At 40.2% G+C, this 18,260-nt stretch overlaps 1 protein-coding gene across 8 annotated transcripts in view; it reads right to left on the reverse strand.

The window, feature by feature from the left end:
* AFF1 (AF4/FMR2 family member 1) overlaps positions 1-18,260 on the reverse strand; it is a 517,509-nt gene that overhangs the window by 100,579 nt on the left and 398,670 nt on the right. For all 8 annotated transcript variants that reach the window (XM_033962847.1, XM_033962828.1, XM_033962809.1 and 5 more), the window contains one exon: positions 2,246-2,294. In XM_033962847.1, coding sequence (XP_033818738.1) covers positions 2,246-2,294 — 49 coding nt within the window. The remainder of the gene's footprint in view (positions 1-2,245; positions 2,295-18,260) is intronic.

Raw genomic sequence — 18,260 nt, forward strand, 5'->3', positions numbered from 1 at the left:
TATCTCATGCCCAGTATACAAAAGGAGTGTGGCGCAGTGGTTGGAGCTACAGCACTCTGGGGTTGTGGGTTCAAACTCCGCACTGCTTCTTGTGACCCTGGGCAAGTCATTCAGTCCTCCATAGCCCCAGGTACGTTAGATAGATTGTGAGCCCACCGGGACAGATAGGGAAAATGCTTGAGTACCTGATTGTAAAACCGCTTAGATAACCTTGATAGGCAGTATATAAAAACCTAATAAACTTGAAACTTCATGACACAACATAGCAAGTCTACATAACATAAGTCTTTAACATAATGTAAGTCTTTATTTATATACCACAAAATGCCTTTTGGTTCAATGCGGTTACAGAAATTTTAAGTACAACAGAAGAAAAATTTAACAATAAAATAGTAAAATCATGTATGTGAAGTAGTAGGCACATTGGATTTCTCTAACTTTCTCAAACTGGGATCACAATTTGAGCTAAGTGCTTAAAATGTAATGGTTTGAACTATATGTGAAAGAAAGAGGGATAAATATAATTCCAAAAGGTTAGAAAAGTAAAATATCTAAAGGGAAAGGTATGATAGATTAACACAGTGGTTCCCACCCCTGTCCTGGAGGACCACCAGCCAGTCAGGTTTTCAGGATAGCAATAATGAATATGTATGGGGCGAATTTGCATGCCTGTCACCTTTATTATCTGCAAATCTCTCTCATGCATATTCATTAGGGTTATCCCAAAAACCCGACTGGCTGGTGGTCCTCCAGGAAAGGGTTGGGAACCATTGGATTAACAGGTAAAATAATTAAGCAAGGATTTGACATAAATCAGCAAAAAGAAATAACTCAGAATAAATCAAAATAAAATAAAATAAGATTCAGTCAATAAGGAAAAGTAAAAACTTGGCCTAAATGCTTGTACCTAAGTTATGCACACAGAGGCGCCCTTGACAGAATCAGGTGCATAACTCAAAAACACACCCACAGTTCGAAGTATAATTCTCTTTATTCAAATTATATGTTTATTTTAGAATATATAAAAAAACTCTGAAGACCACAGAATCCCTATTACGAATAAATGTGAACCTTCAAGAGAAAGCTGCATCGCAAAAATTAACTAGGACAGAGAGTGCCCCACTATTACAGTAGGGCTTTTTGTAGGCTCCACACTTTCAGAGCAGTCATTCGTACATATATATATTGATTTATGAGCATATTTGTTCCAGAAGCATGCTCGTAAACCAAATTGCTCGTATATCAAAGCGAGTTTCCCCATAGGAAGTAAGAGAAACTCGCTTTGATTCGTTCTACCTCCTCCCTCCCCCCCATCCCCAAGGCTACCGGCGCTGCTCTATCACTCCCTCCCCCCACGCTCGAACCAGCATTGCACCCCCCCCCCCGCGAGAACCGCATCGCACCCCCGTGCTGGAAGCAGCATCCGCCCGCCCTCCCAAACAAACTCCTTACCCCATCTGTGCTTGCCGGTGCGAGTGACAGAAAGATCCCGCCACTTGCCAGGGCTGGGCCTTGAGCATCTGCGCATGCTCAAGGACTTCTGGCTCTCGAGATCTCCGAGATCTCTGAGAGAACGAGAGCCAGAAGGCCTTGAACATGTGCAGATGCTCAAGGCCCAGACCAGGCAGGAGGCGGGATCTTTCTGTCACTCGCACTGGCAAACACAGATGGGGTAAGGAGCTTGTTTGGGAGGAGGGCGGGCAGATGCCACTTCCAGCACGGGGGTACAATGCAGTTCTCATGGGGGGGGCATTCGCAGGAGGGAGGGTGCAATACCGGTTCGGGGGTGCGATACTGGTTGAGCGGGGGAAGGTGCTCATTATCGTGACATGCTCAGTTTGCGAGTTAAGGTTTGTGGGAGTGTTTTGCTCATCTTGCAATACACTCGCAAACTGGGTTACTCGCAAACCGAGGTTCCACTGTATATGAATATAGAAATATGTCCCTAAGGAGAGTTCCACAAGTCCAAATCTTCACCCCCACCCCCATCCTCAACTGTCAATAACACTATAGGACTTTATGCAGATTTCTGCAGCAGATCATGACAGGTTCCCTCTAGCTGTGGGGCCAGCTGCAGCTCCACCTTTAACATATCTCAAGTCTGCTCTGAGAACCTGGACAATTCCTGGACAGATTTCCACATCATATGGTGTTTTTTCTGTGTATTTTTGCAATGCGGTTAACACATCACAAATTATTTAGGAAACTGCTAAAATTTTAAGTTTGTGAATGCCTAAAAGCTGACCTGATCGTCATCGCTGTCATCGCTCACCTCCAGGTCACCTTCCAAAATTCTGAAACAGAAGAAAAATCAGAATGGTTATCTTCAGATCACACTACATCTATCATTACAAGCTCTCTGGATAACTTTATGCCACTTTATGGATGCTACACAATTGATTGACGTAGAATACAGACATAAAACAACTTACAAGTAGGTAGAGAATTTATATGGATCAAGTAATGTACTGTATATATTAACTTTTAAGGTAAAGTCCATTTCCAAATGTTTCAAGTCTTGGTTTTGCATAGATTTTCACTAATATTGATCCTAAAGAACTAAAGATTTTTCTCATTATCACAAAGAAGTATGCATGTGTGTGGGGAGGAAGCAGGGAAGTGGGGACTGGATTTATTTTTGTACCGCACATTTATTTTAAAGAAGGTTAAACTAGAAAGACTAGTTTTTCTGTCAAATGTTGAAGACAGTTATGCTTCTTATATCACAGATATATTTTTATAACAAGCTCATATAGTTGTAACTAAATCATGGTAATTTTAGTATGTGGCGTTTATGCTAATTTTCAAAGAGAAAGAATCTTGTACTTGTTCATGCTATATTGTATAGGTGGACATACCAAATAAAATACAAGTGATGGCATACTTGTGAAAATGTCACCATTTACACATCCAATTTGCTCCCTTGACCTAATCATGCCATCGGGAACATCTTCTTGCAGTCCAGCTAAAAGTATGCATCTTTATTTTAAAAAATTATAGATCACTAGATTTGTTCAAAGCCATTCACAATTAAACATTCATAAAATCATAAATCCACTATATTCAATAAAACAAAAGAAGCTCAAAGAGCTTCAGCAACCTCAATATCCACTACCCAACCTATATCCTCCCAACCCCCACTGTAACAAATCACATCCCTCTCCTCACAACAACCAGTACCTTCATCTCCGGGTGGCAGCCCACACATACCTTCAGCAATTTTCAGATAGGGCTAAATGTATGCATTACTCCATTTTCACATAACTAGATTGCTCTGATTTTCCGTAAGGCCCGATTTGTGAGGGCCAGTCCGCTGCTGATAGAACTACATTGGCTACCAGTCAAGTATAGAATGCAATATAAAATTGCTTGTATGGTTCACAGGACTATATATTGAGAAAGCGCGACAGGGCTAACTTCAGCCATTCAAGTTTCACACTCCTTCTATAACTCAAGAATGACTCAATGCTATAAATTACCTCTTCCCTCTCCACATCAAGTTCGGAGGAAATCACTCTTCAAATCCACCTTCGAGTTTCAAGGTCCCAAAATTTGGAACTGTTTCCCAACCTGCTTATGTCAGATCTTCTCCTATCTTCAATTTTGGAAGGTGTTAAAAACGCCATCTGTTTTCATTATAGTCTTGTTATTATAGTCTTGTTCATAATGTCTATGTTGCTAACCTTATTAATCTTATGTAAGTTGCAATGATTCCCAGTTGGCATTTGCAGAGTGTAAGAAGTGCTATGATATGGTATGATACTCAAAGTTTTCTTACTTTTATTTGCAAAGAAGTACAGGATAATATTTGTTACTTTTACTGAAGTAATAATTTCACCATATTTCACTACTTTTACCTAGTTATATCTGATGCTTGCTGTTAAAAGTACAAAGTAAAAGCAGAAGAAAGATATAAATGAAAATTCCTCAGTAAACCAATTGAAATAGAGAGTATTGAAAAGAAAAATCAGATCCAACACATTGCCAGCCCTGTGTGTCACTTCTTCACCAATTGTACCAGTCCCAAATTCATAAGCATATGAATGGAACCTCCCACCATGTTTATATTGTCTAAATCTTCAGGCTTCACAGATACATTAAAACCACCAATCACACGTAACTTCTGAACATCAATCTCACAAGTTAATAAAAATTCCCCAAATGGGAACCCATGCTCCCTAATCACTCCCGGTGGCACATAGACAACACACAGAACCATAGATTTAATCTGCACAACTAGACATTCACCCATTCACACATACACTCATCCACTTTTCTAAAAGCCAGAGATAGTTTATGAAAGACCAATACACCTCCACTTCTCTTCCATAATTGACAGGCCCATTGCCCATATCCTATCAGACAGCATTGTCTCACTATTTTAACATCCGTTTTTACTAATCAGGTTTCAGTCACACACAGAATACCTGTAACCCTGAGACAATGGCACCTTGTTCTTAAAACTATAAAAGCCATCCTTTCAAATTTGTTGACAGTGAAACCTAATGGTTATGTATATTTTCACACTTGGTTTCTTGTTGTTATTCTTTTCAAACTAATGGAATGTTTGCTAATGGCACCATTCAAATAACAAATCATACCCCTTTCCTTCTCCAGGTCACATAAAGAGGAGTTGGAAGTACAGTAAAACCTTGGTTTGCAAGCATAATTTGTTCCAGAAGCATGCTTGTAATCCAAAGCACTCGTATATCAAAGCGAATTTCCCCATAGGAAATAATGGAAACTCAGACGATTCGTTCCACAACCCAAAATTTTTCATACAAAATACTATACGTACTTGTATTGCAAGACTTTGCTCATTTAGAACAGTCACTACACTTGCAGTGTCAGAGAGAGAAGAACCATCGGCTCAGTTGTGATGTGTGTATACTGTATGTACTTGTATTGCAAGACATTGCTTGTATATCAAGTTAAAATTTAATCAAATGTTTTGCTTGTCTTGCAAAACACTTGCAAACCAAGTTACTTGCAATCCCAGGTTTTACTGTAATTCCATAAGCTATGCTTTCCCCTCTTATTATGGCAGGAAAAAATATTTGTGCCATGAACCTGCGCTTACTTCTACCTAAAAGGTGAAGGATGAAACACTATAATCAGCTTATAAAAATTTTGATTGCCCACCCCCAAATGTATAGCCCTAGATCTAGATGCAGAACAGAAAAACATGTTCTTTATCACTTTTCAAATAATCCCTAAGATTCATTTCCTTTAATTTTGGCTGAAAATTTCAACACACTGTCCACAATAACTCCAAGCCCCTTCCCTGATGTGGTGACTCCAAACTCCATACTCAACATTTTGTACATGTAGTTAAGACCGTTCTTCCCTGTGAGCGTTACTGGCAACTAGTGCTGCCTGATTCAGGTTAAAAATTTTTTTTATTCGATTTGACCTATTAAATCGATTTTTTGGTTCGAATTGCTTTTCCCACCCAAGCAGGCATTTTTTTCAAATGTCCCCACTCCCCTTTGCCCTCTCCAACCCCAGGCCAGCGCTGTAGTGTAAATAAAATAAACAAAAAAGACTTTTCCTCTCTCTGTTAGGTCCTAGCTCACACACATTGTCTAACACCAGCCCTGGCAGGATACATATTTCAAATCTGACATATTGTAATCACAAAATAGAAAATAAAACTATTTTTTTCTACCTTTTGTTTTCTGGTCATTTTATTATTCAAATCATGTTGATCCCAGGCTCTGGTTTCTGCTTGTCTTATGTTAACTGCCTATATGATGTTTTCTTCTTTCTCTGGGCTCACCATCCATCTTCTACTTCTGTACCTTCCCCTTCCATTGCCATATCCAACATTTTAGTTTCTTTCCCACTCTCTCTCTCCCTGCATTGTGCCCTGGATCAAATCTCTCTATTCCCCTCCATGCAGCATCTCTCCCTTCCTCCCCTCCATTATCATATGCAACATTTCTCTCTTTCCCCCATCCACCATTTCTCTTCTCCCTGCCCTCCACCCTATGTCCAACATTTTTCCCTCTCTGTTCTCCATCCATGAATCCCTCACCTCCACCATATGCAGGATTTTTCCCTATCACCCCTTTCTACCTCTTTGTTTCATCTCTCCTTTCCTCTCCTGCACCCCATGTCCAACAATTCTTCTTCTCTTCTCTCCCTGTGCAGCAGGTTACCATTCCTCCTATCTCTCCGTGCAGCACCTTCTGACTGACCTCCCCAACTCCTGTGAGATCTGATATATTTTCAGGCCTCCAAAAGTAGCAGCAGTTGCCGACTGGCAGAGGAAGCACTGTGAACAAGCTTCTCGTAGCCTGCCCTGCCAGGCCTTCCCTCATCCACATCATCAATGTTGTCATCACTGACGCAGCAGATGGAAGGCCCCAGCAGGGCATGCCATGAACAGCCTACTCAGAATGTTGCATCTGCTAGTTATCCACCACTGCTGCTTTAGTAGGTCTGGAAGTATGTCAGGCCACACTGGGTGGGGGATAGGGTGGTGGTTATGAATTGGTGATTTTTTGGGAAAAACAAATCAATTTGAATCAATTCCATTCAGTGAATCGGGCAGCACTACTGGCAACCTAAGAAGAGAGGGCCCAATATTCAAAATGATTTAATCAGCAGGAGACTGGCTAAACTGTACTACCTGAGTCAGGCGGGGTGATATTCGATGGCAGTTAACCAGGCACGACAAGTGAGGTGATTAAATTTGTGGACGATACAAAGTTATTCAGAATAGTGAGGACACAGAAGGATTATGAAGACCTACGACGAGATATAAACATACTCGAGGAATGGGCCGTGAAATGGCATATGAGGTTCAACATGGATAAGTGTAAGGTGATGCATGTTGGTAACAAAAATCATATGCACAAATACAGGATGTCCGGTGCTATACTCGGAGACAGCCCCCATGAAAGAGACTTGGGAGTACTTGTAGACAAGTCAATAAAACCATCCGCGCAATGTGTGGCGGCAGCGAAAAGGGCAAACAGAATGCTAGGAATGATTAAGAAGAGGATCACAAACAGACCTGAAAAGGTTATCATGCTGTTGTACCGGGCCATGGTACGCCCCCCACCTGGAATACTGCGTCCAACACTGGTCGCCGTACATGAAAAAGGTCATAGTACTACTCGAAAGGGTCCAGAGAAGAGCGACAAAAATGGTTAAGGGACAGGAGGAGTTGCCGTATAATGAGACGCTAGAGAAACTTGGCATTTTCTCCCTTGAAAAGAGGAGACAGAGGGGACATGATCAAAACATTCAAGATATTGAAGGGAATAGACTGTAAAGAGAGAGAGATTGTTCACCCTCTCTGAGGTGAAAAGAACCAGAAGGAACTTGCTAAAGTTAAAAGGGAATAGATTCCGTACAAACGTAAGGAAGTTCTTCTTCACCCAGAGAGTGGTAGAAATCTGGAACGCTCTTCCAGCGGCCGTTATAGGGGAAAGCACCCTTCAGGGATTCAAGAAACGGATGGATAAGTACCTGCTGGAACAGAACATACGCAGGTACGGCTAGACTCAACTAGGGCACTGGTCTTTGACCTGGGGGCCGCTGCGTGAGCGACTGCTAGGCACGATGGACCACTAGTCTGATCCAGCAGCGGCAAATCTTATGTTCTTATCCGTTTGTCACACACTATCTGGGTCAGAGTCTGGGTGAAGCTAGGAGTCATGCGGGCAACTGGCATTATTCAGCATAGTACCTGCCTAACTGGGCACATAAGACCACTTAAACAGCATTCCTACCTTTGCCCAGTTTGCTATGCAGGCATGGCACTGAATACCTGCTCTACCTGCATAACTTCTGTGTACCAATGCTGACCCAGATACTCACTCAGCACAAGATATCAAGCATTTACAAAAACACTCTACTGCCAGTTCAATATTGACACAAGACAGTTCATCTCTTTATGATACCATCTGAGGTGAGGAACGGTGGACCCTTCTTGTCTGAAGAGACAGAGAAATACAATCTGAACCCCCTACCGGACAATACGGCAGGCCGGGACAGGAGGGATGCCTCCTGTTTCCCATCTGACTAACTTTTTTTTATACCCCGCCCCGTCAGTGCGTGCTTCCCTTTTGCACCATTTTTAATCCCTGGTGGTCCAGTGCTGTACAGGGCAGGAGCAATCTTTCTGCGCCCTGCCCCGTGCTGAGCCTCTCTGTCCCAGTTCCCTTTTTGTGGCCAACAGCGCACACGACAGGGCCGCGCTCTTCCTGCTTGGCCTCGTGCTGCTCTCTGAATGGCCGTCGCCAGTTCTCGTCCTGGTGGCGGCCATTCAGAGAGCAGCGCAGGCAGAGCAGGAAGCAGGAAGAGCTTGGCCCTGTCAGGTGTGCCACTGGCCACGAAAAGGGAACGGGGATGGAGAGGCTCAGCACAGGGCAGGGCGCAGAAAGATCTCTCCTGCCCCATATACCGCTGGACCACCAGGAATTAAAAATGATGCAAAAGGTAAGCATGCGCCCAGGGAGGGATTTAAAAAAAAAAGTTAGTTGGCCGGGACGGGAGACAGGAGGCATTCCTCCTGTCCCGGCCTACCACTAGACCACCAGAGGTAGGAAGGTGAGGCAGGGTGCAAAGCCTGGCAAAGAGTGAGGGGGGCTGGGTATAGAGCCCGGTAAGGAAGGGAAGATGGCTGGGTAAACAGCCTGCAGAAACCAGAGTGGAATTGTCCAGATAAGACTGATGTGCACAAAAAAATGTGTCCTCCAATTCGTCTGGTAATAAGAAGATTTTTATTGTTCCAACATCAAAATGACACTTTCACCAACTCAATGACTCTATATGTACATGTTTCGGCCATCAGGCCTGCCTCAGGAGTCTAAAGATACATAGTCAAAATACATGTAAAAACCAAATAAATAGACTATTGAGAAGCATATATATCATAAGTGCATAATTTGAACATTAATTAATTTAATAACAATAAAAACTATCAAACAATATGATATAATAAATAATACTTAATAAAAAAATTTTATATAAAAAATTAATAGCTGACACAATTTTTCAATAAAATCATTATGCTATTTTAATAATAACCAATTTAATGAAACTGGCACTTCTTATTTTATTCAAACCTTTATCATTAATTTAATAGCAAATCTAATGTAGCTGACATCTAAAAAGACAAGGAAACATTGCTTTTATGCATTCTCTATATCAAATGCATAAAGTTTTCTTTATTTTGAAATACAATCTAGCCTGCTGGTTTTTTCAGGGAATATTGTTGAATACACACATTGGTTGTTTTGAAAAACGTGCTACGTCACACGTTTAACTTGCATTGAATTGGACCCCGTCAAAGTCTTTCTTTAACCCAATGCACAGCTCACAGCACTTGTACCACACGCGGCGTAAGTAATGCTTTGAAACATTTATTATACTCTGGTAAGTCACACTTTCGTCGTTGTACCATTGTAGGTTCTGTTTAATATAATTGTTGAAGTTCCCTTAAAAAACAAATTTATGTCGCCCCTCCCCCCCCTTTTTTTTTTTTCAATGGTGGCCATTACAGTGTACGTCAGTCCAGTTTTTATAAGTTTTTAGTCGGGTCTTGTATTTAACTATTATTCGGTAAGCAATTTTTCAATTGTCATATGCATTTTTTTTTTAGTTGAGCCTAGTTCTTAAGTGTCCCTTTTTCCGTTTTTGTTTTTTGGCGGCTCATTTTATGTAGTCTATTGAAGTTGTTTTACTGTCTTAGTTCCGGCAAGGCCCAAGTCAGTGCTTTCAATTCTTATCTTCTATATTTCATGATTTAGTCGAATTGTTTGTTTCAGTATTCTTTGGGGGTATTTCATTTCTTAAAATAAATAAAACTGCTTTTTAAGTTTTTTCACGTGTTATTTTGTATTACCGTGGGGCGTTTGATCATTAATGATTTGGACATTTTCATCTAAGGGTTATTTTATCAATTAGTTGACATAATTCTTAAGTTTATAAACGTGTTTTTAGTTGGTTTTATCATCTTTTGCCTCATGATTACATGATACTCTTCCTTGATTGACTTGTGGTCAGATCCATTTGTGTGCCAGCATACTTCATATATCACCATTTGCAATTTTTAAGGTATGGTTTTTAATTTTATATATTTTTATTTTTTATTTTTTATGGTTACTGTGTGATTATGCATGTTTTAGGTTTTTAATCTAATCTTGGTGCTAGTGATTTATATTTTTACGTAATTTATAAAGCTTTTCCCTACTCCTTTTTTGTTTCCTTGTCTTTTTAGATGTCAGCTACATTAGATTTGTTATTAAATTAATGATAAAGGTTTGAATAAAATAAGAAGTGCCAGTTTCATTAAATTGGTTATTAAAATAGCATAATGATTTTATTGAAAAATTATGTCAGCTATTAATTTTTGGGTAAAGAGCCTAGCAGGGAAGAGGGCTGGGTGCAGAGCCTGGCAGGAAGGGGGATTGGATGCAGAGCCTGGCAGGGGAGGGTATGAGGGAGGGGACATTTGCTGCAGATCCTGGCATGGCATGGCATGTGAATATTAAGCTCCTGTCTTATATTTGAGTCAACCTTTATTCTTCCTGGGGGCGGGGGGGATAGGGGTCTCAACCAATGTTCCCTCTAAGGATTGATGAGTTGTGTGCAAAAAAAAATATGCATGAGCGACAAGTTACATACTCCACAAATTTATGAGCAGGCGCGGAGGATGCATTTTTAAACAAATGTAGTTTATCCTTGTACTCCTTATGTAATTTTAATCATCTATGGATATGTTTGTATGTTTATTGTTCAAATGTTTTTGTTATACGCATTGAAAATATTTGATATTGCGTTTAAATCAAAATCTCAATAAACTTGAAACGAGTGCCCGTGAGATTGTGGGAGGGTTAAATACTCAAAACTTAGAAGAATAACAATTTACTTAAAGTTTTTGCTTCGCCAGCTTTCTGGTATCTTTACATACAGTGGCGTACCTAGCATATGTAACACCCGGGGCCCATCATTTTTTGGCAACCACCCCCCCATCTGTACAAAAAACATGATTTTTAATAACAAGCCACACGTCACACATGAGTACCTAGGAAAAAGCAGCATCTTACATATTGCAATGAGCAGTACATCAATACACCCATTGTAAAACTAAACAAGCCAGACCAGTACAGATCAATCTTACACCATCAATCCTAACAGAAAACCATGTCTTTCGAACACACAGAACACAGAAAACACCTTCGCCTAGTATGGAATATGTCATCACAAACTAACCCCTCTCCCTTTTACAAAACTGTAGTGTGGATTTTAGCCACGGTGGTAACAACTCTGACGCTCATAGAATTCTGAGCATCAGAGCTGCTACCATTACGGCTGGCGCTAAAAAACGCTCCACAGTTTTGTAAAAGGGGGGATAAAATAGAAATACACAGCTTCAACGCTTTAGCTCAGGGGTGCCCAAACTTTTTGGGCTTGTGAGCTACTTTAAAATGACCAAGTCAAAATGATCTACCAACAATAAAATTAAAAAACACATAGCACACTATACGCTGAGAAAATGTTAATTATCATTCCTATTCTGGGTTTTTTTCAAAGAGGTAAGGGCAGATGACTCTATGCATTGTCACCGCAGTAACAACCATACAAAAATAGACAAATATACCCCCCTTCCTTTTTATTAAACCACAATAGCAATTTTTAGCGCAGGGAACTGCGCTAAGTGCCCAGCGCTGCTCTCGACGCTCATAGGCTCCCTGCGCTAAAAAACACTATTGCGGTTTAGTAAAAGGGGGCCATAGTGCAAAATATAGACAGCATATACAAATTCAGACACATTTTGGTCACTAAATTTAAAATAAAATCATTTTTCCTACCTTGTCTGGTAATTTCATGAGTCTCTGGTTGCACTTTCATCTTCTGACTGTGCATCCAATCTTTCTTCTTTTCTTTCAGCCTATATGCTTCCTCTCCTCCAGACCTCATTCCCTCCCCTAACTTTTTCTTCCTCTCTCCCTGCCCTTTCTTTCTTATTTCTCTCTTGATGCCCCCTTTCTTTTTTTCTGTTTCCCTTCTGTCTTCCTGCCTGCCCCCTTTCTTTCTTTCTTTCTCCCTACCCTCCACAAAGCCACTGCTGCCACCATCAGGAGAAACAGGTCCCAAAGCCACAGCCGCGGCTGCCCCAAGCTCTCTCTGCTTTCCACCATCGGGCCGACCAGCATTCCCCCGACGTCAATTCTGCCGTCGGAGAGGAAGTTCCACCCAGCCAGGCAGCGATTGGCTGGCCCGAACTTCCTCTCCGACGGCAGCCTTAGGACGGGTGCATAGCTGGCCAGATCCGGACCTGGCCAGCTGTGCACCCCCCCCCTAAGACTGCACCCGGGGTGGGCCACCCCCCCCCTTGGTATGCCACTGAAGACATGGCAGCGGCTCCTCTCACGAATCCCCACCTGCGTCGGAAGTCCGATGCAGTCGGGGATCTTGAGAGGAGCCGCCGCTGCATCTTTCAACGTAAAATACACTAAGGCGAGCAGGGCAGACCGCTGCCGCCACTTCCTCTCACCTTCGCCCGCCCTCGATTGAGCGACGCCACAGAAAATAGTGAGCGATCGCTCATACGCTCAGCTTAGAGGGAACATTGATTCTCTCAACTTATATTCGGATCAACTTATTTTCGAGTATATACGGTAAGTCTAAGTTTAATCTTATCTACTAAAGTTATATTTTTTAATGACAGAGGTAATAAATTCCAAAATTTAGGTCCATTTACCGCAAAAATTGCATCTCCGATGCGTTCATGTACTATATCTATCTGTATATTGATAGAATTATTAGTAGTTGCTTATTTGAAGATCGCGAACTGTGGCAGAATCAAACCCCTAGATCTGACTGGAACATGAAAGGCGAAAACGTAATCAACTATTAAAATAACTACTGATGAAAACATGAAAAATAAAATAATGTCAGAAGACAAGTAACACCTGCCAAAAAATCAGGACAGCTCTATCTTCATGTCTATTCAGTAGACAAGAAAAAAAAAAAATTCAAAGCAGAGAAGCTGAGTGGATTGCTGTACAGAATGATCACATATACTCTGAACTTTACACATATGCTTCAGAACTTAAAGTTCTGAGCTCTGGGATAGATGTTCCATCCTGGTGATGAGCAATGACATCACCCTCTTTTCTGCCTGATTCAGTCCTTCTTGTCAACAAAAAATCTTTGGGAAGAGGTCCAAACCTATACAGAAGTCAAAATATTTTTCTTTCCAGCTAGAGAGATCTCATTAAATTAACAATATTAAAAACAAAAATTAAAACAAGGAAATAGATGGTCTTAACAATTTTGAATCGTGAAGAACTTCATCTTGGTTGGGGAGATGTCCAGCCTTGACATTACTGGCAACTTACCTATCACCTAGGTAAGATATTTGCAATTAATTGAAACAAGGACAATGCAAATATTTTTAAGAAATTCTATTTCATGCTAAAATGAGGGGTTTTCATGTGGTTGGTATGTTTTTTGGCTATAGTGCATAGGGCAACTTATGAACAAAACCCTTTCCCTCTTTTTTCTTGTTTTTAAAGCATTTTTTTCCCAAAACGCATACATTTATGAGCTCAAAAGAATTGTTTTGATTTCTGTGTACTTTTGGACCCCTTTTCAATTATGGTTTTAAGCCCTATAATATATGAAAAAAGTGTGCTGCTATTTATCAAGTTTCATGTTCTCTTCCCATCTCAGTCTCATTTCTCTAGAAAATAACTATAGATTTGTTCCATCCATCTCAGATACTACTTGCCTCTGAAGTGAATGAGCACACATGAACTCTAGAAGGAAGGAAAATTAGAGACCTGCTTTTTCTACCAATAGCATTAACCATTCTTGAAAACAAGCAATCTTAAGATCATGATATACCTCTGTACTGAACTTAATAGCGGATCAAGGACATTATGTTATATAACTTTTACTAGATACCTGAATTCACCTTCTGTTGAAATCATTTTCCTTGCGTCTCTTCCTTAAACTCTGTCAAGGATATCAAACTAACAACACTGTTTGCAATAAATCCTTTAGGCAAATAAGGAGTCTTTTTCAGGATCATATCATTGCAAACTCCTTAGGCTGTTCACCTGATGCATTTATACTGCTCATAGCAGGAATGTTAATATTAATTGTTTTTCTAAGTACAGATTCTGTAATGCATTTTGTCCTTAATTAAACAAAACAGGCCATTATTTTGCAGGGGCTGGTAAGGAGATAACGTCTGGTGAAGGAGAGAGTTGAGCACAAATAAATTGCTTTTTCTATAAATAAAACAAAAGCAAGAATTGCTAATATTTAACCAAACTTATTAGCTGCATATATAATAAAGCTTGAAACGCCACACAAAACACTTAGGGCTCCTTTTACAAAACTGTACTACTGATTGGTAGCATGCTGAATGTGAAGCAACCCATTCTATTCTCATGGGAATCTTCATATTCAGCGCTCCGTAACTGGTACAGCAGTTTATAAAGAGAGCTGTTAGTAAATAATTACAAAACATAGCAATAAATGAACTCCCCCCCCCAAAAAAATAAATAAAACCACAAAATACTGACAAACAAAAAACTGTTAACACCAAGTGTGTGATATATTATACCATGTGTCAGTGTGGTATTTATTATATAGGACAAACAAAAACTGTAAAGACTCGCATTGCTGAACATTTGAGAATTATCAGAATCTCCCGAGTGCAAGCTCCTTTGACTAGCCACTGGCTTGATTATGGTCTTATGGAAGCAGATTTAAAGTATGTGGTGTTTCAGCAGGTTAATTTGCTTCGAGGAGGTGATATGTTCCAAATATTATTGTATAGGGGACAGTTTTTAATCTATGCATGAACACAGTGGTCCCTTTTAGCTTAAACACAGAGGTGAAGTGGCATCATCTTTAATTTGATTTAATCTAAGCCAGTGAACTATAATGGCTAATTGGGAATTGAAAGAGGGAAGGCATATTTCTAATCTGAATTGATTAGGTTTTAGCTAATTGGATGCTGTGCATGGTATGATGTAAGCACATTTTCAATGCCTTATTATGGCTGTTAGAAAGCTGACAAGTTGCTCAGTGGCGATATGCTATTGAGACTGGGAGTTCTTTTAACCCGAGATTATGCTGACAGAGTAAGTTTCAAACATTTGTTATATTTTCAACTAGTTTTTTAGACCGTTACATTAACGGGTGCTAGCAGCCCTTCTCCCTTCCTTTTACCTCCCCCCTATCCAGCTGCACCCCTTCCCTGCTCCCCCTGTCCAGCAGTAGCCCTTCTCCATTCCTTTTACCTCCCCCCTGTCCAGCAGCACCCCTTCCCTGCTCCTCTTGTCCATCAGTAGCCCTTCTCCCTTCCTTTTACCTCCCCCCTGTCCAGTAGTACCCCTTCTCCCTTACCTGCTCCCCCTGTCAAGTTTCAAGTTTATTAATTCTTTTGATTAATTGCTTAATCATAGTTCTAAGCGATGAACAATTTAAAATACATTAAATTGGAAACAATACAATACAAACTTTGAACAATACAATAGGGTTAAAGATTAGCTCATCATATTCATAACATAAGGTAAAAAGGGGATGTGAAATACAATTTAATATAGAAAAGCAGAACAAAAAAAGGAAAGGTACACGAGGGAAAGAAATAAAAGCATATTAATACAATAAAATCAATGGCCTGGGAGTTAAGAGAGTAAATATCAAAGGCATCTTTAAAAAGAAATGTTTTTAAATTACTTTTGAATTTTCCCAGATCCTGCTCCTTTCGTAAATAAATTGGAAGAGCGTTCCAAGTCTGTGGAGCGGTTACTGAAAAAATAAATTGCCGTCTTGTGTTGATAATCTTAAGCGACGGAATAGTTAATAAATTTTGTTCATTTGATCTTAGAGCTCTGATTGGATAATATGGAATTAAGTATTTATATATAAATGCTGGTGTTTTATTGAGAAGAGATTTGAAGGCAAGCAAGCAAAGTTTATATGTTATCCGATGGATAACTGGAAGCCAATGTGCATTTTTTAAAAGAGATGTAACATGATCAAACTTTCTAGAATTGGTTATAAGTTTAATGGAGACATTTTGAATAATCTGAAGGCATTTAATTTCATTTAATGATATTCCCTTGAAGAGTGCATTACAATAGTCTATTTTAGAAATCACCAAGGAGTGAATTAGAATATTTAATGATTTTGAACATAAAAATTTTGAAATTGATCAAATTTTACGTAATCTATAGAATGTAGTTTTAACGATATTGCTGATGTGATTATGAAAATTTAATTTGTTGTCAAAAGTCACCCCTAAAATTTTTATATTATTAACTGATTGTAGGGGGATGTTTTTTATAGAAATTGGAGCGGGAAGAACGGAACTTTCTTTCCATGGAAATAACATCTGCTAGCCCGAGCAGCCTTGGGGCTTTTGCTAGGCCGGCCCGCCTTGCATTATCGAAGTGGGCCGGCCTAGCAAATGGCCTGCGGCTGCTTATGCTGCTGGTCTGGCCTCGGACTGGGAAAACACTGCTAGTTCCTGTCTGTGCGCCGTTCGTCGAGGCGTGGGCTGGCTGGGGTGTGGGAGGAGGGAAGCCATTGGCGCGTATAAGCATAAGAACAGAGGCCAATAGAGAAACCGCCGCAGGGTCCTACTGTGCATGCGGCGCCATGGATCACGGCGTTTGAAGTGCACATGCTCGCATAGGGTTTTATTATGATAAGATGATATGAGGTATCACATATATGACATGTAATCTATGTGGGCGAGTGTGGTTTTTAATGGGTTTTTAAAATTTTTTTTAGAAAATCAGAATTTATATGTAAATGCATTTTTTAAAATAGGTACAGTTTTGGCTACTCCTCCTGAGGAAGCTGCAGGTGAAACCCAGATCTGAGTTGAGGGGAGTTTAGAAGCAGTTTGACCACCAGACATTTATCTGAAGTTGGAATTGATTTTTGTACACTGGATATGGAATGATTTTTGGTGGTGGTCAAAGAACAATGCAAGTGCAATGATGGTTCCTCACACACGTGCTTATTTATATAAGAGGTTTTCATGGATCTGAGCACTTCATTTACCATAAATAATTTTATTACAGATGTTGCTATAGAACAATTATAATTGACTAGTCCTATATTTTCATATTTTGAGTTAACATACACTTCTCCCTCCGTATTCGCGGTTTCAGCACTCGTGATTTTGATTATTTGCGGTTTTAAGCATGCTGGCTCCTCCCTCCCAAATTACATCATCCATGAGTACCGATAAAAATTTTGGCACATTTTTCCCAGCATTTTCTTCAGCGTGCACAGAGAAAATTGCTGCTTCCCAGTTTTCACAGAGAAAATCGTTGCTTCCCAGCATGCACAGAGAAAATTGCTGAATAACATTTTCATGTTATTCGCAGTTTCATCATATTCACAAGGGTTTTTAACAGAATACCGCAAATTACATATGAAAAAGTTATTTGCAGTTTTATCGTATCCGTGGTTCTGCTCATCCCCAATCACTGCGAATACAGAGAGAGAATTGCAGACTGTCTGTGTTGTATTATCACTAGATATAGTAACTGCAAACACACAAGTGTGTTTCTCAGGTGTCTCAATTATGGTATTTGCAAGTGTTAACTTGCCAAAGTAAAGCGAGTTTTTAAAATGTACCCTTGAAGTTTTGTATAATCAGTATTAGTATTAAAAGTTAAATGTGTAAACCTGAAATCTTTTACTGGCCCTCAGAGCTTTTTTTGTATCTACTTTGCGGCCCTTTATGTGAAAAAGCTACATGGTTATCGAAGATGGCCACCCATCCCATGGCTGAACTCAGTAGGTTAGAGGAGCTTGACGAGCCTTCCCCAGCATGGGAATGAGCTGATATTCCAATGATTCTGAGGAGCCTGACAGTCCCAAAGGTGGAAAATAGATTGTGCAGAGTTGTGTAAGCAATCTTTGCACTGTTTCAGCTGTCACAGAAAATTATGTATAATAAAACCATGGCACAGCAGGTGACCTGACAAGAGTTAAGGAATTTAAAGCAGTTGTCACCCCTTGAGGAAGCCTTACCACCTTTAATCATTGCTGCCTGCTGGATTGCTCCTTTTTTAAGTGAGGAACTAAAAGCCTTGGTAGAAAGGGGGGGGGGGGCACACCAGATGTATCCCAAGTAGGCACAAGCATTAGCCTAACACCCCCAAGCTCAACTAAACCAGGAAATCCAGAACAGAAGCAGCTTAACAGATGAGAATAAAAATTGCTGGGAGACCGTCCACCACCTGCTGGAGATAAAGGAA

This window comes from Geotrypetes seraphini, chromosome 1 (assembly GCF_902459505.1).
Source record: "Geotrypetes seraphini chromosome 1, aGeoSer1.1, whole genome shotgun sequence".
NCBI classification, from domain to species: Eukaryota; Metazoa; Chordata; class Amphibia; order Gymnophiona; family Dermophiidae; genus Geotrypetes; species Geotrypetes seraphini.